Genomic DNA, 23199 nt, shown 5'->3' with positions numbered 1-23199 from the left:
TGTGCTAGGTGGAAAGATGCATAGGTTTTCAAAAGTGAGTGGGATTACGATTCTTATCATCAATCGAATTTAAACTGTACGTTATAATTATGGCTAATAGTGTACTGACCATGTACTGAGGCACAAGCAGAGAAACAAAGGTAGAAAAATACTACTAATACTAATACCAAAACAACAAACAAACAAAACATGGGAAGGAGAAAGGCTGATTTATTCAAGTCTTCCCATAGGCCTAGATATTCCTGTTATTTGCTACTCATATTTTTCTGAATCTCTGCATGTGTTAATTATGTCCCTGTATGGAAGAAGAAATTTTAAGAATTGGCTTCTCAGGGGGCAAAATAGTAGAATTACAGAATGTCAAAATTAGAAGAACGTATAGGGGTTAAATAGTTAAGGCATCTTACTTTATATTTGGAGAAAGTCAAATCCAGAGAGGGGAAGGGACTTGTTGAATATTGCTCAATAATTAGCAATTAAGAGAATTAGCAGATCTCTGATGTTCAGGTTATAGTTCTCTTAAAAGAGAGCTTGTAACTCACTCTTTCTCAAAGAGCACTATTTATGAATTAGAATTGCTGGGTTACTTGTTAAAATCAAAAATTCTTGGGTCCAACCTCAAATCTACTGAATCAGAATCTCAAAGTGAACCATGAGAACTGCATTTTAACAAGCTGTACAATTTTCTGATACACACAAGTTTGAAAAGTACTGCTCTAAACACTCTCACCTCAGGCCAGAATAGTGAGCCCAGATACTTAAAAAATAAAAGTGTCTTTTTAAGTATTTGAAAGAAATAAAGTGACAGTGGATCGAAAATGCTTTCAGAATCCCCATGATAAGCTGTTCGCTGTAAGGACCAACCAATGAAGAAAAGCTTTAGCGGTCAAGCACACTTGAGAAGCTGTAGTTTGTCAAACAGTCTAGTAGAGGATATTAGAGGACAAGCTCTTTAGCAGCCTACTAGGTATTTTTACTTCTTCCTCCGATTCAGAGACTAGCTAACTGAATTTGCAGTTAATGAGGTATAATTTCTCTGCAAAATTACGAAGTCTGAAAACACAGGTCTAACGTATCTAATCACTTGTTAACAATGGCCAGTCCCGGTTCTCCTGTCTCTACCAATCTCTCACAGTTTTGAATGCTCGAGCTCCAGGTGTCCTCCCAGAAGACTATTTAACCAGGCACCCCTTTTATACGCCTGGCTACTTGTGGAAATCCATACAGCCAAGGTGACTCAAAGGGTTAACAAGCAGCTCTCCGTAGAGTGGCAGGGAAAGAAGCCAATAGGGTACCTAGGAATAGGTACGTTGGGCGTGAGCAGCATGTGAAAAGCAACCAATTAACAGCAGCCCAAGTAGGAGAGGGCGGGGAGGTTATTGGTTCAGAAGAGGCGCTAACAACCGGAAAAGCTCGTGAGCGACCGCCCCTTCTTCCTCCCCTCCCTTTTATCTTTAAGAGTTTTGTAGCAGCGAGGACTTTCCGGGGCCTAGCGTATGGCCACGGAATTACGGAGTTTGGATTCCATGCTCTGTCACAACCAGCAAGTAAACTCTGCCTCAACCCCAAGCCCGGAGTCGGTGCGACCTGGCGACCCAATCCCAGACCATGCCGGGGTAAACAGCGCCTCCATGGCCAAACTGACTCTCCACACAGGGCACACCCCTTCTAGCGTGCCAGCCTCGGAGCGGGATCCTGAGGCCTGCGGAGGCGCCAGCCTCAACTCTGAAAACAACAGTGGTAATGGTGATGGTAGCAAATATGAAGCACCAGCTGATGACTTCCTCCTGGGAGACTGCGAACTCTCCTGGCAGATTGGGGCGCAGCTTAAACTGCTGCCCATGAATGATCAGATCCGGGAGTTGCAGACCATCATCCGGGACAAGTAAGCCGAGAGCGGAAGGGGAAAGCAAAGTGGAGGGTCTGTCCAGGGTGGAGTGGGCGGGGACTGGAAGTGAAAGGGCTAAGCAGGGGTAGTGTTCTTGGTCTTGTCAAACTTGCCTTTGGAGGTTGTGGCAGGGCCTTTTCTTTGAGGGAGGTGTGTGTGGAGTGTCATATGACTCGGGCCCTTCTCCTATTCCCTGTATTTATCATCCCTTTGTGTAGGAAGGAAGCCTTTTAGATAGCCCAAGGCCTCTTTGTCTCTCTAATACAGACATATCCTTGGCCATTCCAGGCTGGTAAACGCCTTTGTGCTATCTGCTCATTGCCTGTCCCCATGATAAACCTATAACCTAGAAATGTTACTACCCAAAGTTGTGACCTATCAACCAATCACCTCAGGCTTACAAATAAAAATCAATTTTATGGAAATTCTGTTATGCTCCTTTGACCCTTTAGTGTTTGCTGCTGCAAATATGTCCTTTTGTCTGAAGGTTTTTTTTTTTTTTTTTTTTGTCTTAGAGTTCAGGTTTACTTGTCATGTGAAAGCTTATCATCCATCTCTTACCAAGATGGTTTTACTGTAAACTTAACAGTGTTAATGGGTCAAACGGAGCCTAAAGGGGACTTTGGCCTCTCCCAATCTCACAAACCAATGTAGCCAGACATTTATCTTAAAATGTTATTTTGAAATTTCTAAACCCACGTTGTAGATGGGTTTTCTTGAGGTTAATACATACCATCATTTTCTTTATTGACGGCACTTTATTTTTTGTAGAGTTAAGATATTACGATGTTGTTCAAGGTGTCCAGGCCCTCTCCGTCTCCCAAAGTGCTGGGATTATAGGCGTGAGCCAAGGTGCCTAGGACACCAAGCACTTTAAATGAGTAGCTACAGCATGTCACAACATCCGTTTTTCAGTGGTGGGGCATACCTTGATCTTTTGGCTGCTGAATGACAGGATGCCACTCCCTAAATAAGACTGGAGTAACTTTCTCCATTATACTGTTGTTATAGTCCTAATTTGTTTCCCTTCCTGCAGTTTTTCTCTCTTGCACATGCACTCACACATTACTGTAGTCAGTCTTGTTAATATATAATACATTCATTACATTTTGAATTTCATCAATGCCTTGCAAATAATACGCACTCAATTACTGTATGTTTTTTTCTAGCTCTTAAAATTATATTGGTGAAACTATACTATTTAACTGTTTTTAATGAATTAATATTGAAAACTGCTGTGGTTATGTGATCACTATAATTGATGAAGTAGGGATTTTAAAAAATAGGCATAGGCTTGTTAGTTGTGGTGGGGGCAGCTGAAATAAAACTTTTCTGTAAAACAAAATGTGATGATTCATGTTTATGTAGAATGGGAATTACTAAGCTTGGGTCTCGGACCCCATTGCACCTGTTTGATATTTTAAGGACTTTAATGAATGCTGAGAAATTATCTGGGAGGCTGAGGAGGGTGGATTGCCTGAGCTCAGGAGTTTGAGACCAGACTGAGCAAGAGGGAGACTACAACTTGAACTTTGCCTTAGAATTGAAAACAGTGTAACTTAAACATTTGTCCCTTCATATTAATTTGAAATTAAAAAGAATACTGAGGCCTCCTCTCTACTAAAACTAGAAAAACTAGCTGGACTTGTGGTGGGTGCCTGTAGTCCCAGCTACTCAGAAGGCTGAGGCAAGAGGATGATGAGCCCAAGAGTTTGAGGTTGCTGTGAGCTACGAAGCCAGAGCACTCTACTTAGGGTGACAGAGTGAGACTCTGTATCAACAACAGCAAAAATTATCTGGGAAATTTTATTTGTATGTGCGCTTTTAATGGTTTTTAGAGTGTGTGTGAGAGAGACAGAGTCTCACTATGTCACCCTCAGTAAAGTGCTGTGGCATTACAGCTCGTAGCAACCTCAAACTCTTGGGCTTAAGCGATTCTCTTGTCTCAGCCTCCCACGTAGCTGGGACTACAGGTGCCCGCCACAACACTCAGCTATTTCTTTGTTGTTGTTGTCATTGTTGTTTAGTAGGCTCAAGGTGGGTTCGAACCTGCCAGCTTGGGTGTATGTGGCTGGCACCCTATCCACTGAGCTACAGGTACCACCTTTAATGTTTTTTTAATAGCATCTATATTGAGATGTAATTCATATATCAAGCATTTAAAGTGTATAATTCAGTGGTTTTAGCTATGCCCACAGGTATGTAAACATCACCAAAATTAGTTTTAGAACATTTTCCTCACCCCAGCCAGAGACCCTATACCTGTTAACAGTTGCTCCCTATTTCTCCTCAGTCCACCCAAAGTCCAAGAGAAGAGTCACTCTTCTCTTTTGCTTTGCCTATTCTGAACATTTCATATCATATAACATGTCTTTTTGCAGCTTGTTTTATGTAGTGTAATGTTTTCAGGGTCCATGCATGTGTATCAGTATATTATTCTGTTTTATGGCTGAATGACAGTCCATTGCACAAATATACCACAATTTGTTTATCCATTCATCATTTGATGGACATTTAGGTGGTTTCCACTCTTTGACTATTATGTGTAATGTTGCTATGAACATTCACTTTTGCCCTTTTTATGGGGTAAGGATTCCTTAGCTTTCATTAGATTTTACAAAAGGTTATGATAATGTAAAGGCTAAGAACTGTTGCTGTAGAACTTGGAAAGGGCATGACATTCAGCATTCATATCAGATAAGCCTGGATTATATAGTAAATCTGAGCATAAGTGGAATTTTTATTCTTTCTGAGTTTGAAAGGAGACAACAGGATCCAAAGGAGTGATTTCAGGCAAGATATTTAGCATCTCTTTATCATTTGTAAAATGAAGATGGTGGTAATCTCTCATAGAGCTCCTGGGGACTAAAGCAAGATATTGTCAGGGAACATGTGTTATAAACTGTGAAGAGCTTTGCACATTAATACCACTTCAGAGCTTCATATTTGGGTTTGTGTGTGCTTCTGATTGCATCCGTAAATGCTGTCATGAGCCTTCAGAAGATAGTAAAAGGAATTTAACTGTACGTGGACCTCATTCTTATTTTGAAAATCAATACTGAGAAATCCTAGATAATTTTTATCCTGCTTTGTTATAGTATAGAAAGGCGCACTATAATTTTTGATAATGAAATGATACTTATTTAGGTAATAGTGTTTTTAGTTTTGTTTTTGTTAATCACATCAGTTAACAGCTGCTTTATCTTCTGTTCTTTGTCTTTAAAAAATTGCCATCCCCTCATACAAACAAGACATGTTTAGCCTTTCTAGGAGACTGGTGCAGGATGCCTATGGTAAGAGGAGCTGTATTTACATAGGCCTATTCTGGAAGGTACCCTCAGTTATCACACCCTGTTGTTTTCAGGGATTATGTTTATCTCTGTTTTGATGTGATAGCAAATATGTGCTCTGGAAAGTTGTTTAGTAATAGAAGCCACTGGAGTACATTTTTTACTTTCATTGTTCCTGGTCTTTAGCATATATCTAGTGAAGGGATTGCTTTGTGAATTGACTTTGGCATGAGGAAATGGAGGTTGAGCAAGCAGGACTGTATGCGCATGTTGCATGTGTGTGTGTGTATTTGCGTGTATCTACATAGCAGGCAAGATTGAGAATATTGTGCTGATTTAAAATGTCCTTTTTATATTTTCAAAATACACAATATTTAAAACATAATATGTTGGCTCTATTACTGAATTTCTCTTTCCTTGAGAGTACAATAATGTAAACACCAAATGAGCAGATAATTTACTCAGCCATACGTATGTGGGTCACTGGTAAACTTGGGAAGATAAGTGACTCCTTCATTTCTGTTTTTTTTTTTTTTTTTTTTTTTACTTTTTGCTGTTGGAATAGATTAAACTATACATTCTTCTCTTCTCACTTCCTTTATATACGAAAGACAGCTAAATTTGATTGTAATGTATTTTTCCTGTGAACATAGTTCATGACCTCATATTTAAAGCAATGGTGTATATAAAGATCATCCTACCTGTCCAGTTTTATGGTTTTTCTTTTCCAGTTTCTGAAACATTAGAGTAAAGCTGTTTTGTGAGCTGTTGAATGTTTCCTGTATACTTGTCCTAGAAGGGGCTTTGACATTGCCTCATCAGGCTATGTGGAGTATTTCAGTCCAAGAAATAACCCTAAAGAAGGAGCTCAGTCAGTCTTGTGACTTTTTTTTTTATTTTAAAGTCACTTGGAGAGGAGACAACCTCAGGGTAGATGAACATCCTATGTAACCCTAAAATGAATGCAGCCTAATGTGATTTGAATCATGTGACTAAGTACTGTTTTTAACCAAAGCTGTGAATCAGACTTGTCTGTGGAGGTTTTTTTTTTTTTTTTTTAAATACTAGTTTCTAACCACCAACCTTAGAGGTTGTTTGTGTGGTATTGAGTGGAACCAAATCATCTGTAACTTGACAAATACCATAACAGGTGACTGTGCTGTGCTCAGCCTAGGCCACAGCCCCTGGGAGAATGGCCAGCCTCCTTGTGTGGTAACATGCCAGGCTTCAGATTTGGAGTATAGGGTGAGCCAGGGATTACACAGGCTAGATAGAACCAGGCTAAAGAGCCTGATGCCGTCCTGAGAACAAAGGAATCTCACAACTTTCCCCTTCAACTTGGATAAAACTAAAATGCCCACCATAGGAGAAAAATTGTGACTTGTAAATTGTTTAGAACCTGGACGTGATTTTAGTTTTTGTGTGTTTCCCATGTGAATTTCCTAACTGATTTTTAGTGCAGAGAGAGGAAGTCCCCTCTTTGAGCTATACAGACTCCTGTAATATTTATTGGGCATATCCTCATAATGTTTTACCAGCTAGTCTGGACTCCAAGGACAAAGAAAGAGGATCTGGCCTGGCACATAGTTGTATTATTGTAGCAAACATAATAATAAGGTAAAATGTTAGTTTTTCTTATTTTTCTCTCTGATTTTGAATGTTTACATTGAACCCTGCTTTGAGGAACAAGTATGACACTCTATGAGTTAATTAAGGTGCTAAAGAGCTCTGCCCTTGATGACTTGGCACCTGGCAGATAAAAACTATTTTTTTCTTTTAACTTTTCACATTGTTAGGTTTGTTCCAAGTACTATATCGGGAGTTAGTTTCTGTGAAGGAAGGAAGAAGGAAAATCATTTATAAATCATCTACATACCATGGAAAATTTCAGGACTATTCTTTTACTTGTCACATAATAAAGTAGTTAGAAATGTCGTGATTATGTTTTCAATGCTTTCACTAAACATTAACTTAAAAATGAAACATTCCTTTGGTTTAAAACTGCCAGAAAAGCTTTTTATGTTCCAGTGTTCCTTTACCCTGTTGCTTAAAAATAAAAAACCCCACAAAAACATAATTAGTGCTGAGTTTCAGTCTATTTTTTCTTCTCAACTTAAGTTGCCAGATAAGGAAACAAGAACATACACTGGGGGAAAAAAATCCCTATTCAATAAATGGTGCTAGGAGAACTGGATAACCATATGTAAAAGACTGAAACTGGACCCGCTTCTTTTTCCACTAACAAAAATTGATTTAAGATGGATAAAAGACCTAAATTTAAGGCGGGAAACAATAAAAATCCTCAAAGAAAATATGGGAAAACACTTGAAGATATTGGCCTGGGGAAAGAAGACTTCAGTAGCAATTGGAACAAAAACAAAAATATAGCTAGGCATTGTGGTGGGCGCCTGTAGTCCCAGCTACTTGGGAGGCTGAGGCAAGAAAATTGCTTAAGCCCAAGAGTTTGAGGTTGCTGTGAGCTGTGACAACACAGCATTCTACCCAGGGTGACATAGTGAGGCTCTGTCTCAGAAAACAATAACAACAACAACAGCAGCAAAAATAATCAAATGGGACTTAATTAAACTGAAAAGCTTCTGTGCAGCTAAGGAGACAACCAAAGCAAACAACTTATACAATGGGAAAGGATATTTGCATATTTTGAATTTGACAAAAAAGCTTGATATCTAGGCTCTACAAATAACTCAATCAACATAAAAGAGCCAATAATCCCTTATATCACTGGGGCAAGGGAGATGAATAGAACCTTCTCTAAAGAAGACAGACAAATGGCTAACAAACATGAAAAAATGCTTATCATCCCTAATTATTAGTGAAATTCCAATCAAAACCCACCCTGAGATGCCATCTAACCCCAGTGAGAATGGCCCACATCACAGAATCTCAAAATTGCAGGGGCTGGCATGGATGTGGAGAGAAGGGAACACTTTTACACTTCTGGTGGGACTGCAAACTAATCTAACCTTTCTGGAAGGAAGTATGGAGAACCCTCAAAGGACTCAAGGTACACCTACCATTTGATCCTGCAATCCCCTTACTGGGCATTTACCTAGAAGGATAAAAATCCTTTTACCATAAGGACACTTAGCACTAGACTGTTTATTGCTCAATTTATAATTGCAAAAAAGTGGAAATAGCTCAAATGCCCACCAACCCAAGAATGGATTAACAAGTTGTGGTATATGTATACCATGGAATACTATTCAGCCATAAAAAGATGGAGACTTTACATCTTTTATATTAACCTGGGTGGAAGTGAAACATATTCTTCTTAGTAAAACATCACAAGAATGGAGAAGCAAGAATCCTGTGTACTCAATTCTGATATGAGGACAATTAATGATCTAATTCACAGTGGGGGGTGGGGGATGAGGAGAGCAGAGAAAGGGAAGGAGGAGGGGCTGAGGGGGTCACGGGGTGTGGCACAACTTTTGGGAGTGTGACACAAGTATAAGAGGGTCTGTATCTAACAAATGCAATCAATGTAAACTGGTTTTTTGTACCCTCAAGGAATCTGCAATAATAAAAAAAAAATGAGGATTTGGCCTCCAGTATTAATCTCATTCTTTTGTTGTTTTAGTATGAGTATCACTTTTTAAAGTCATTGCTTATGCCTTTCATCTGGTTACTACAGGTGTGTGATGTGCAGTAGAACATTCAGAGTTGACTACTCCCTACATTGACCACCTGCTTAAGTTGATCTAATTGTCACAGGCCAGACATGTACCACATGTACATATCACTGTAGTAGGCCTAGTTCCTTATGTTGACCAGTGGATACAGTCCCTTGAGTGCTCAACTTTATAGAGATTCTACTGTATTAGTGTGTGTGAGGAGGTGTCAAGGAAAGTGTATTCTAAGATATGGTTAGGTCTGCATTGTTAAACCTGCTTGGGGTTTGTACAATTTAAAGATACTCCCCTTAACATTAATTAGATTTCCATGGTTTAGGTTCGAGTGCTGGTTATCACTATCTGTTTAAATGTTTTTTATTTGATTATTTAGATATATTTTAGAATATTTCAGGGATATTTGTGTGTTTTTTGCATTGTGATCACATTAGATTTTATTTGGGTCAGTTTTCAGAGGGTGATAAATATGTCTATCAAAGCTTGGTTTCTAAGAGAACAAGTTGTTTTCAAAGTTTTTAAAACACAATGAATAGATGAATAGAGTTATGATTTAAAAAATGTGTGGAGTGAATAATACCTGGGTTATGGTTTATATTAATGTATTTTTATTAAAAATTCTGCCTAGTGTTAGTCTAAAGAAGAAGTTCAGAGAATACGTGAAGCTTTTTTCATCCAAAAAGTAAATATCTGCATTATGAAATTCCAATCTTAACAATGTTAAATATTTGAATGTGATATTGAAGGTCACTGGGATTTTTCAAAAAAAAAATAATAGTCAACTTACTAGATTTATTTTAATTTCTAAATTGAAATTCATTGTGAGTCTGAAGTCTATCTGAAACAGCAGGAAATAGGTTTGTAGTTACTGTTTGTAGTGCAGTGACTTGGAGCAATAAATGATTTAATTGAAGCTCAAATAGATGTCAAGAGGTGACAGTTCATATTCTCATAGTGTATACCTTTTTGGAAAGTAGACAAAGAAGGTGATTATTATGCTAAAGTTAATAGCTGAGGCTGATTGTGAGGGGGGAGTGTGAAATTTATTAAAATATATGATTCCAAAGTAAAATAACAAATTTGGGAAGTTTTGATCACTTAATGTAACTTTTCTGTGTGATAAATTGATGTTTAACTGTTCAGAAATTAAAACATTTCAGATGTGTTCTTGATATATATCATTGCATATGTAAGACAAATTCAGACTTTTCTTTCCTATTGAAACAATATGTTCTGGCTGCCTAGACAAGTTTGTATAGGTCTAACAAACAAAGCATGAGGCTTCAGTAGTTTTCGTGATTCATTGCTTTTTACCTCCTTGACAAGCATGTTGTAAAGATTAATTATAGAAATGAGAGGTGCTGGTATAATAGTGTAGTCTCATTTAAAAACCACAGTACATGAAATAGAACCTATTTCTTTTTTTATTAAATGATAACTATGTACATTAATGCAATTCTGGGGTACAGTGTGGTGTTTTCATATATAATTTGAAATATTTTCATCAAACTGGTTAACATAGCCTTCATGTCATTTTCTTAGTTATTCTGTTAAGACAATCATATTCTACTCTTGGAAAGATTCCCTTGTACCCTTGTAAGATAAACCATAGCGCCAGCCACTTACACCCAGGGTGGCAGGTTTGAACTCATGGGCCAGCTAAAAAAAAACAAAAAAAAAAAAACAATGACAACTGCAACAAAAAATAGCTGGGCATTGTGGCAGGTGCCTGTAGTTCCAGCTACTTGGGAGGCTGAGGCAAGAGAATCGCTTAAGCCCAAAGGTTTGAGGTTTCTGTTAGCTATGACACCATGGCACTCTACCAAGGGTGCCATAGTGAGACTCTGTCTCAACGACAAAACAATTCCCTTTTTGTCTCCTTAACAGCTTGTGGGTAGGTGCATCCCCAGATTATGATTACTTGGGTGCTTCAGGATATGAAGGTATTGACAGAAAGAAATGTGCAGGAAAATGACGTAAAAATGTAGGGAATGAAATACTTGTTTGAAAAAACAGGCTATAAAGGAATAAATTGTCAATCATTTGAGAAAAAGGTCTTGTAAGTTAGGTTACATGTTTTTTAACGAAAAGTAGAGGATTTGTTTGTACCATTCTAATTCCAGAAACAATTACAAAGTAGATGGTTACTTTATCTTGGTAATGGGGCTTTAGATCAAGAATTGAGGGGAATGATGGGGAGACCCGGCTTTTATTACAAACTTTTTTCTCAACTTGAGCTGTGGGATTGCTCTCACCCTCCATGGTAATTTTGTGATAATATGTACTTGGGCAGCTCAGTGCAGAACTGCATGATCTTTTCAGTTCCAATTTCTAATGTTGATGTCAAGTAAACATATCCAATAATATTTATCAAATCACCCCATTTAGGTTCCTGTATACTAGTTAAAATCATCTTCCCTCAGTCTGTTTATGTAAACATTTAAGCTTTTAGTATGTAATAGGTTTTGATATCAGTGTATTAGTAATTTGTATTAAATTATATTTTACCGTTCAGCTTTAATTTAGACTAAAACTGTACTGTTTCTTTTAGGACAGCCAGTAGAGGGGACTTCATGTTTTCTGCGGATCGTTTGGTAGGTGGAGGCTTTCCATTTTCATTTCACTGCGATACCTAGTGATAGAATCATGGTAGGCCGAGGGGTGTTTTGTTCTTGATCATTCTAGGGGTGAAAGAGATTGTACCAAGTAACCACCATTTTGCTAGTCTCTTGAAGTATTATTTTATTGTTTCATTAAAGCTTTGCTTCATTTCCTTTCACCTCAAAGCATTGGTTATACCTCCATATAATTCTGAGGTATCATTACCTCTCACATGGATCTTGAGAACCTGGTTCTCAGCAACTGTTAAGTGCTTCATTTTAGTGCAGTGAAGTACATTAAAGAAAACCTACGATATAAGGAGACCTAGTGGTTACGTTTGTGATATCCAGCTAATATTACAAAAATTAATATGTTTCTTGAAGTTTACATGGGAAGGATAAGTTAATTTTGTGTTTTCTTTTCTGAATTATCCTGAATTATTAAATTGAACTGTCTACACTTCAGGGACATCTGAATTAAAGATTGACCAAGCACAAATCTGTTTAGGTATTATGACCTGAGAGGATCTTAGGCTAACTTGGTTTGTCTTCAGGGTGGGCACTGTTTCATTCTTGTGTTAATATATAAGTATATTCAGTGCTTGGAATGGGGTTGACATGTTTTCTGCTGTGATTATTAGTATTCAGCCATTCATGAAATAATATGCTGAACTCATGTGAGTCAGACACTGCAGTAGGCCGTGTTGGGAGAGAGAAGAGATACAACAGTGAAGAATAGAGACATAGTTCCTAATCTCATGGAGATTACGGTCTAAATGCTGTTATTAGTATTAAGTTTGAGAAAGAAAGAAATGTGGCTTATTAACCCTTAAAGTTATAATCAAATAGTAGTAGGTAGATTATTAATACATTGTTGACTGACAATTTTATGCAAATGTTGTCCCATGTCACTGGCTGTTATTCCAGTGACACGATCAAGAAAACTTTTACAATAATCTGCACTACCATGCATTTTAAAAATTGTAATAGCTAATGCCAGTGCAAACCTGAGTTAACTTGTGATTGGTCAACAACATTTGGGCATGAAAACACAAGTTAACTTATGATCTGTCAACAGTATGTTCAAGGTAATGTGAGGGAGAAAATGGCATGAAGCTTTTCATTTAGATTTTCCCTGGGTGATTTATTCCAAAAGAATGCAGACAACTCCTGTTTTACTGTCAGGCTTTAAATGTTCTTGTTTTGGGGCCCAATTGTATTTAAAATCATTTGCGCTTTCAGGGATAGTAATAATAACCCTACCTAGTACCAAGGTAAACGTGGGTGATATTTCTGGGACAATAATTAGGTCATTATATCTTTTATGATTTCATCAAACCAAAGAACAGGTTTGAAGGAACTTACATCTTAATGGCTGCTATGGAGAGAACAGGGGTCTTGATGTTCACTGGTATAAAGTAGCTCCTCTTTCTATTGCCTTCCTTGAGCTCTTTTTCTATAGAAAGTAGGAGATAAGTTCATGGTTATTTTAAGATGCTTCCCTGAAAGGGCAGGCAGCAGGCATTATGTATTAGCCAAATGAGGTAATAAGGACCTAAGTCATAATTCACCTGAGGGTATGGTAATTTGGACCTTTCTGTTCTCTGTGGTTGGCTTTGAGGGTCCTGGTATGAGGGGAAGAGTTGGTTATGTTTTTGGTACAGACTGGAACCGTTTAGGTTTTTCTTGTTGAGGATTTCTAGTATACTAGCTCCTTAGTGCAAGGGTCCCATTATAGTGGACATTAATTCTATCCTGAATTTGTCAGATTTGGCTTCCCTGGCCCATAGATCCTTACATTCTTTATATTTTAGTTGCCCTTCTTTTGGTTTATGTTTTCCTGCAAGAGTTGGACATGGTAATGTTTTTTTTTCATTGCAGTTTTTGGCTGGGGCCCAGTTTAAACCCACCACCTCTGGTATATGGGGCCAGTGCCCTACTCCTTTGAACCACAGGTGCTGCCTGGACATGCTTGTGATTGGTCAACAACATTTGGGCATGAAAACACAAGTTAACTTAACTAATTTTTAATAAGTTTTTTCATAAGTTAACTTATGAAAACATAAGTTAACTTAACTATTTTTTTTCCAGTTTTTGGCTGGAGCTGGGTTTGGACCTGCCACCTCCAGTATATGGGGCCAGCGCCCTACTCCTTTGAGCCACAAGTGCTGCCCTGGACATGCTAATTTTTGTCCCAAGGTTGCAGGGGATGTGGCAAGAGGTATTAAGACTCTTTTAAAGGAGTGTTACCAAAAGGAGGAGATCTAGGCTCTTCAAAGAAAAAAATCTTCTTCTGCCTTTGTAATTTGATCATGAAAAGCATAAATCTCCACAGAATGTGGTGGCTAGAAGTGATTATGCACATATTATGCAGTATTCATGAGGTTCCTGGTCCCTCTGTCTGAAGCTGCAGGCTGACAAAGTCCTGGCTCATTTCTAATCAATCCTTTAATGGCATCAGGATGTTGTTGTGGTAACAGAGCATGAGACCTGGTGCTTCTCCCTGCTGTTCCTGATTCTCAATCAGTTATGTAATATTGATTGGATAAAATGTGCATTACAGACTCAGCACCACCTTTATTTTAGTAGGGTCTGGTTCATGGAATTGCCATATCTCGTTTCTGGAGGCTGTTTCTACTAGTTCTGAGTGATTATTTCCACTGTAACACATATTAAAATTGGTATGAGTCTTTCTTTGTGCAACTTTTGGCCAGGGCTGGGTCTGAACCCACCACCTCCGGCATATGGGTTCAGCGCCCTACTCCTTTGAGCCACAGATGCCCCCTTTTTTTAACCTTTTTTTTTTTTTTTTTTTTTTTTTTTTTTTTTGGTTATGAGCCTTTCTTTTAGCTGAAAAATTCAAATGCATTCTACTGGATCCTCCTTCAAGCTCAGTAAATTGGTTCAGCCCATACACTCATTTATTTTCTCAAAAGAAATTTCAGGCTCTAATTACATTATGGTGGACCTTCGTTAAAAAGAACATGACTTACCTGGTGGCACCTGTGGCTCAAGGAGTAGAGCGGCGCCGGCCCCATATACTGGGGGTGGCAGGTTTGAACCCGGCCCCTGCCAAAAACTACAATAAATAAATAAATAAATAAATAAGAATGTGACTTACCAATTTAAAGGTACTGAACAAAGCAGAGAAATTCCCATTGGGCACTATTTTCAGAGCAATCAGAAGTATATTACTTCCAAGGAAGGATGCCTGATAAGACTCTTGTCACATTCTGGAGTTTTGTATCCCTCATAGAGCTGTATGATTGAATGAGAATTAGAAGGAGGACTTCAGCCTTTTGGTGGCAATCATGTCTAAATGTGGTTGGATGACTAGCAGCAAGTAGCCTGGCATTTGGATATATCCCTGTATCTAACAATTGATAGGAGCCCCTTCCTACCTTTATAAACGAAACCCTTGCCTAGTGTGTCATTGACTTTCTGCCTACTATTCAGCTCCTAATGCTAACAGGTAGGAGGAGATTCTCAGTGGCTTCTTAACTTATTCTTCCTTTGACTCTTTAGATCAGACTTGTTGTGGAAGAGGGATTGAATCAGCTGCCATATAAGGAATGCATGGTGACCACTCCAACAGGTAACCAGGGCTCTTACTCTCCAATTTTTCCTCATAAAATTTCTGAGCCAGAATGGTGCAAGATGGAAAGAAAGCAGTCTAAGAAAAATCAATATGTAAAGTAAAGAGTCTAGGTGGAGCTGTTCTTTTAAACATTTTAAAAAACTCTGAGACATTTAAGAAATAAATCTGTGTACGTGACTTTTTGTTAATGGTTTGCTTGTCAATTCCAGTTAAAGGTTAATAAATATTCTTCATCATGTAGGTGTTGCCTCTGTTGCAGGCCTGTTGGGATTAGAGTTAAGAATTGTTGACAGCTTATCTTCACCTCTGTGGAGAAGCTTCTGGTGTTAAGAAATAGGCAAAGCTGGTTTGCCACTGAAACTCCAGGTTTAGGAAAAAAAAAAAAAGATGAGAAGTAAAAAAGAAAAAGACAACTAAAATTGATCAGAACAGGAGAAGGTGCTTTGTTCTATTCTTTTTAATATAAAGTATCCAAAGATCTCTGTTTCAGAGATTTGAAATTCTGATTTTGTTTTAGTAAATAAAGGAAAACTGTTCTATTGAAAGGCATGACTTTATGAATATTGGGGGCTGAGCTAGTTGCATCATAATTAATATAAATTCAAGATGAGACAAAGGGTTACACATGTCTTGATAACTACTTTGACCGTTTTTTTCTTCTGTCAAGGCAGAATGTAGGCTCATAAAAAGGAATGGAATGAGTAGCTTTCTTTTGTGGCTCACAGTGGGGTCCTAGTTTGAATTGATATGGTGTATAGTGTTCTTGGAATGCAGTGATTCTCCTTTGAATTCAGTTTCAAATATTATGCTATAATAAATGTGTATGAAAATATTATGCTATAATAAATCCTATTCCCATTCAGTGAAGTCTGCTTCTTCCAGTTATCCCCATAGATTTCTTATGAAGAATTAAGAAATAACTGTGGAAAAATCATGATTCATCTTATTACTTTCCCAGGAAACCTCAGGCATTATACAGGGTCTCTGGACAAGGGTTGCTCTCTACCCATCTTCTTTTAAACATAGGCACTTTATAAAATAAGTAGGTTGCTCCAATGATGAAAGATAAATTCTTTGGTTTTATTTCCCAACAGGGTACAAGTATGAAGGAGTGAAATTTGAGAAGGGAAATTGTGGGGTCAGCATAATGAGAAGTGGTAGGTTTGCATGTGTGTGTTTTTGTCTCTTTGCATGCATAGAAATAGTTGTTGTTTTTTTTTTCCAGGAAAGAGGCAGCCTTGTCATAATTATAGCCTGCCTATTAAATCTCACCACCTGTGTTTTATATCCTCATGGTGCCTCAGATTCATGGCCTGTGTGTTGCTGTTTGGCAACTGTAGAGTGTAGAGCATATTTTACAGTGGCCTGTTCCCTTGGATAAGCATAGCTTCCAAAGAGAATAAGGGAGGGTGGGAGTATGGGAGGAATAAATGATGCTTTCTTGGGGAGAACATGACAGTTTGAAGACAGAGAATATGGCATAAATTCAGGCCCATGCTGAGATGGGGAACCTGCATCCTTCGGATTTCAAGCACCAAAGGCAAGAAAAGCTTTATTTTTCTCTGTTGTGCCCCTTTTAATAAAGAATTTGTTATGTAAAGTTGGATTAAGTTAAAAGGCTACACTTAAGACCAGGAAGGCCACATGTTTCCTTAAGGCTGCAATTTCCCCACTCCTCATTTGTTGGTGTTATAAATGTTATATTTGTGTTCGAGTCTAAGTGATTACCCTTCTAAAACATCTTTTGCATAGCAAAGTCACATGCCTATGATTAGAACTTATACCTGTTACACAGAGATGGTTATTTTCATTCAGCTTATTTTTTTTTGCACAAGATACACATTTTTGTTTTGCATTTTTTTTTTTTTTACAAATAGTGGAATTCCCACTTATTTCCACTGGAGATATGTAGATTAATTTTTTAACATGTAAACATTGTTTTTCTATGAAGTTTGTGAACAATTGAATAACTCAGGTAAATTAGGAGCTTTAAGGTTCTTTTTTTTCTGGATGGTAGCTCTTAAGGAATGACAAGATTCATAGGATAATGTTAAATTTTTTTAAATTGGAGAACACAGTGGTACAGGTTGTTCTGTTTTAGTTCATCTCCTTCCCCAAAGGCACCAGCGTGGTCCTTGTACTCATAGTGTGTACCAGATGGTTTGGGGTGATGCACAGAGAATTGTTTTTAACTTTAACAACCATTTGTTGATTTTCATGTACATTAGAAAGGAACTGGTTTTATGTTAACACTAGCAATATAAAGTTTTCTCTTTTTTTTTTTTTAAGACAAAGTTTCACTTTGTCACCCTGGGTAGAGTGCTATGGTATCAAACCTCACAACAACCTCAGAACTCTTGGGCCCAAGCAATCCTCTTGCCTCAGTTTTTCATTTTTAGTGGAGATGGGGTCTTACTCTTGCTCAGGCTGGTCTCAAACTCCTGAGCTCAAGCAATCCATCCATTTCGTCCTCCCAAAGTGCTAGGATTATAGATGTGAGCCACAGTGTCAGGCTTTAAAGTTTTCTCTTAAAATAAATTGAAATGACAATAGTTAATTTAATTTAAGAAGAATATTAACTAAATACCAGTATTGGTAGAATTCTAATATGGCCTCAAATCTTGAAGATAGCATGAGAATGATTGACTTTTGGAAAACACTTCCTTAAGGGAATTCAGGGTTTAAAATGGCTCTGTGTTCAGAAACCAAAGGTGGTAGTGGTGGTGGTAGTTGTGATTCACTGAGGGAAGAGGAATAACATATTACTTTTTCACTGTTTATAGTAAAACTTTTGCTAGTGAAGTCATTGCTGAGCTAAGTGATGTCTCCTTATGCCACCTCAATCTAAAAGGAGATCCTTTGATCTCTCCAGCCCTTATTCTTCCATAAAATGTTTTTTTTTTCCAAATAAAAGTGACAAGTTTAGATGGTTTAAGTCTTCTTTAAAGTAATTAGAATAAAAATGTTCTTGACATTGATAAAAGCTTAGGCAGCAGCTGAACCAAATATTTTATTTCCTGTACTTTTGGAACCATGACAGCTCTGCAGTTTGTAGCCAGCAGTAAAACTAGCTTATTCTACTTTCATTGACAAGCCCTTAACCTGGTTTCATTGACCTGCAATAAGTATTACTAACTATGCTTTGGCCTGTTCTCAGACCTATTCAGTCTGTCTTCTAACCCTTTTTCCTTCTGTTTTATTTCCTTCTTCAAGGTGAGGCAATGGAACAAGGTTTACGAGACTGCTGTCGATCCATTCGAATTGGAAAGATCCTGATTCAGAGTGATGAGGAGACACAAAGAGCCAAAGTATATTATGCCAAGTTCCCCCCAGACATTTACAGAAGAAAGGTCCTTCTGATGTATCCAATTCTCAGTGAGTGGCATGAGTTAATTTGTATTCTTTGGTTAGGGTTTAAATTCAGCTTATTGCTTGCCTCCTAGGTATCCTTTTACCCTTGTATAATAAGATAATATACATTAGTCAAACTTTATTAACTCCAAAGAGCTTATGTTTTGAAATGAACACATTGAAACAAAGGCTCTACTGAGGCAAAATATGTAGAACACAGCATATATGTTGTAACATATCCCCTCTCTGTCCTAATGAATACAGCAATGATTTTCTCAAGAATTTATTCTCTCTGGAAGTAATATTTTTTTTCTGTTATCCTATTCTTTTTACTAAGCTTACTCAGATCATGCATGGCATGGCCTCCTGGAGAGATGAAGGGGGAGTGTGTTAAGTTTAACACCTTGAATATAAAATGAATTTAGGGCTTGTAGTGTGTTTGGTAACTGAAAAGTGTGTGTGTTATGTCCATTATTGAAAATAACACTGATAAAGAACAAGGAGCTTTAAATGAAGTTTTTTCCAGTGGTATCTTATGTTAGATTACTATGTTGACCTTACTTCAAAGACATTTAAAAGACGTTTAGAAATAAATGTTACCATTGCTAATGCATTTGGTTGTCTTTTGATTTCAGGCACTGGAAATACTGTAATTGAAGCTGTAAAGGTTCTTATAGAACATGGAGTTCAACCCAGTGTTATCATACTACTCAGTCTGTTTTCCACTCCTCATGGTGAGTTTAGCGTGAAGCTCCAGATTGTCATGAGATGGATAAGTGTGCATCTGTCTAGGTGTTAATCCTGAGGAAAAGTTTATTTACTTCCGTGTTTAAATCTAAATCTAATTTTGGTAGTTATAACTTGTGTCTGTCATCTCTAAGGTTAGTGATAATATTTTACACCATTTTAATGTTGTTTAATTTCAAATGAAGGAGTGTAAACTAACCTGTTGAAAAGAATTGGAAGTATTTTCTTTGTTGCCCTGTTTGGGTAGAGCCTACAAATGGCTGAAAGTTTCCTGTTTCCTCTGGCTCCCCACTTGAGCTTCTGAACTGCTCCCCAAAATTAGGAAACTCTAGATTCTAGCTAGCTATGTGGTTTTACTGAAGTAAGCTTTGCAGTGTGAAGTGAAGAATGGAAGTTTTTTAAGTTAGACTTCTGCTCACACAGCATGGTGAGAAAATTGTGTGTTCTCCATTCCTGAGGGAGATGTTTCTAACTAAAGATGTTGGCTTTTTTGCCATATAATACAGGGCAATTGGGAACATGTCCTAAGAAAATAATCTTAGATGCATGTAAAAATTTAGCTTCTACGTTGCTCATTTATTATATCATTATTTGATATAATAAAAAAAGAAGTAAGTAAATACCTCTGAATAAGGAAATGGTTAAATAAATAATATACATATTCAAAGGATGTAATATTTCACCATTAAATCATGTTTTTGAAAAATAATGGCATCAAAAAATGTACATGGGAAATGTAAAAAAGCAGTGTAAAATTAACAACATTAGAATACTGTAAAATGTCATCACCAAGCTAAAGGTGAGTAATACAAATTACTGCTGTTTTAACCAGCAAAATCAGATGTGGATTTAATGTGAAACACAATAAATCTTGAGCATGAGAGGTTAGATAGTTATGCAGTACTATTTCAATTTTGCTTTCAAAATGCACATAGTATTTATAGTGTCATCTTAGGATGGTGGAATTCTAAGCATTTTTCATTTTATTTTTTAACTTTTTATTTGCATTTTTCAAGTGTTCTATGATGAATTAGTATTTCCTTCATAATCAGGTGTTTTCTGATTTCTGAAGCTTATAAATCTTAGCCAATCCTGAAGAGGCTATAGGATATCTGCTTGGGTATGCTGCTTTCAATAGGCTACTGTATAGGAATTGTGGCCTGTTTAATTACTTTGCTATTTCATAACCAAAAATAACTTGTAGTTCAAATGTTGGTAGTGACAAAGGATGATTTGTTTTGTCAGCATTTGTATATAACACAGGTGGCAGTGAAAATATTGAGATAATCCAATAATTATTAAGACCTTTGCTTTTAGGAATAGAAAAATAATATCTTTATTTCTAACAGTATACATTAGAATAGTATATGATTCTTTGACATTATAGCTGAAAAAAATCTTGTGGCAACTATGGGATGGTTTTATAGTTTAAGTGCGGTCCCAGCTAGTATTAATTCCATTTCTCTGCTTGTTTCCCTTCTCCAAAGCTAGAGTCCTAACTTCTAAACAGCTAGCATGCTCTGACACACCAAAGAAGTGTCCACTTATTTCACAGAGCTTCCGTTGGGAAACCATCATCTCATGTATGATCCTGTTTTTAGAAAGGACTGCATTCACTTTATTTCAGCCACCTTTAAAATAAAACAAAAAAGAATTATCAGAGGCAAAGTTGTTATAACTGAATATCTATTTTTCTAATCTTGGATATGAAACAATTTGATTTTAAGAATAAGGGGGGCATAGTCTGATTCCTAAAGCTTTGCAGACATCAGACATTATATAAACATATGAACAAAGAGATTAACCAAGTATGACTTGATATCTAAAGGTAATTGTTCCCTATCATTTGCCAATATTAGAACTACTGACCAATGACTATAAAATTTCTGAATTCTGAGTGATGTTAAAAAAATACTCTGCCATAACAATTTTTTTTTCTTTATTTTTTGAAGGTGCCAAATCAATCATTCAAGAGTTTCCGGAGATCACAATTTTAACTACTGAAGTTCATCCTGTTGCACCTACACATTTTGGACAGAAATACTTTGGAACAGACTAAGTTATTGAAGGAAAATGAATTATCTTGTGTAATACTATGTATTATAGTCATGTTTTGAATTTCTATTTGTTCTATTAATTTATTTGCTTGAGAAAAGGCAAAGAAAAATGCATTAAGGAAGCTTTTAATTTTTTTGAAGTGGGTACATTTGAAGTTTATCTTACTTATTTCTTAGTTTTTGGCACCAAATACAGCAATGAAACATATACAACTCTTAGAATAAAATGAGAATTTCAATAATATCCTAATAGAAATTGCTGACCCCTCCTCAGTGCATTGAAATTGTTCCTTAATTTATGAGTCTCTTAGTTTGGAGATTGCTCACAGCTACAAATAAAATTCGAAAGAGGGTCAGTGGTTTTTCCCATTGTAGTATGTATTTTGTTTGTTTTTCGCTCTAGGGAGGATTCCTGTATGTGGTTGTTGTTACCTTCTTCTGCTTCTTACTTTCTGGCATGCACATGCTAGTAACTTGGAGAGGATACAAAAAGAATACTACTTGGAACTTTACATTTCTATTAATATACTCACTTAATTGTCAGCCAAGATGTATGGTTAATTCTTCAGTCAGGCTTTTCTTCATAGCTAATTTTCCAAACTGTGCATTGTTGTAGATGCCTTGCCAAGTTTAAATGCAGTAAAGAAGATAGCAGGGCATTTTCAGCAACTGGAACTAAAATACTGATTTACATAGTGTGAACCAAGGATGTTTGGATGCTGACAAGGGAGATCCAAGTGCTGTTAATGCCATCAATCCTCTAGAAAGGAATCAGTGATGGTTTTTCTGAGATGTGGGGGAAAGTGAGGTTTCTCACTAGATTTTATGTTTAATAAGTAAATTAAAATGCTTGACTTAATTTGAATGTTTCTACTAGAGAATTTAGATTTGGAAATTAGTTATTTTGCATGTTAACTGTGTATTAAAATGGAAAAAAAAGTATGCTTTAAAAAAATATACTGGAAATTTGTTCATCTTTAGGCTTCCAAAAGGGAGAGAAACTATTTTAGGAGTCAATATTTGCATTCTGAAATCTGCTTGTAAAGCCCTGATCTCACTTTACATTGATATTAAAACATTTTAACAGTAGCGGCTGGCTGATTACTTGAATAATTATACTCTCATAGCCCCATAGGCAGCTGTGTTGGGCCTCTGTTTAAAAGCACAAGAAAGAGCAGAAGGCAATGATTTAGAAAGAACTTTTAATGCTGATGAAAGTCAACAAAAGTTGGGGGAGAAACCTGGCATAGAATGGATTATATTTTCCCTCTGGAGCCTAGAATACTGGAAGAATTTCACTATATTTTCCCCTTTATTTTTAGAGACTGTCATATAGTAAATGGAGATTAATAGAAAGATACCCAAATTATAACTCTTCCATGGCAAATGGTTGCTTTTAAGTTCTTATTGAAATTCTCATCCATACTTGTCAGTTAACTATTTTGATGCAATGAGGATTATGTTATTAGCAGAAACTATCTGAAGCCCATTAAAACCAAAATCATTTATCTCCCTAGCCCAGGAAAGATGAAAGACAGCAAATTTCAATAGAGACCAGATCTGCTTGAGATTGATGGGTTAAATTAGTTGGGAAGATGATACCTACCATTATGGGAATTAGTGCTTTTGAATTAACTTATGGTACGGCTTCAGTATTTTGTACGAAGTGACTTTCCAGAACATCAGACAAATTTCATATTCAAGCATAAGTATAAAATTTTATTTCTAGCAAATTATCGTTACATAAGCCATTTAGATTTAACATTTATCTCTTCCTTCTCATCAGTGAGTATGATTGGTTCTCACATTGAGGGCCTAGAATAAACAGTAGGAAATTATTCAGTGGGATCAGATTTCTCACTGATGATTGTCCTCTGTCTCCCTGCGGATCTCAAGAAAAATTGTATCTATATATGTCTTTTGTAATTTGGACCTTTTTAGCAAAGGAAGCATTATTTATAGGGTTAATCAGTTGCAGGACTCTTGTAGGATGTTTTGTGAATTTTCTAAATTTGACA

General features: G+C 36.8%; 1 protein-coding gene across 1 annotated transcript; it reads left to right on the top strand.

Moving 5' to 3' along the window:
• Window positions 1-1329: 1329 nt before the first annotated feature.
• Window positions 1330-22880, top strand: UPRT (uracil phosphoribosyltransferase homolog). Its single transcript, XM_003802222.3, has 7 exons — window positions 1330-1885; window positions 11380-11422; window positions 14954-15023; window positions 16121-16183; window positions 18240-18401; window positions 19013-19111; window positions 21077-22880. The coding sequence occupies exons 1-7, from the start codon at window positions 1497-1499 to the stop codon at window positions 21181-21183; spliced, it is 933 nt and encodes a 310-aa protein (XP_003802270.1). The 5' UTR covers window positions 1330-1496; the 3' UTR covers window positions 21184-22880.
• Window positions 22881-23199: the final 319 nt, after the last annotated feature.

The sequence above is a fragment of the Otolemur garnettii genome, unplaced genomic scaffold, assembly GCF_000181295.1.
Source record: "Otolemur garnettii isolate 467f Iridium unplaced genomic scaffold, OtoGar3 scaffold00239, whole genome shotgun sequence".
Classification (NCBI taxonomy): Eukaryota; Metazoa; Chordata; class Mammalia; order Primates; family Galagidae; genus Otolemur; species Otolemur garnettii.
The sequence above is the reverse complement of the archived record's forward strand: the minus strand, read 5'-3'. Positions and strand labels throughout refer to the sequence as shown.

Bases quoted from the DNA above. Each gene is read 5' to 3' on its own strand.
- UPRT (XM_003802222.3), top strand. From the start codon at position 1,497: ATGGCCACGGAATTACGGAGTTTGGATTCCATGCTCTGTCACAACCAG. The intron at 15,024-16,120 runs GTAACCAGGGCT...ATTTCCCAACAG, and splicing joins CATGGTGACCACTCCAACAG to GGTACAAGTATGAAGGAGTG. The intron at 19,112-21,076 runs GTGAGTTTAGCG...TATTTTTTGAAG, and splicing joins TCTGTTTTCCACTCCTCATG to GTGCCAAATCAATCATTCAA.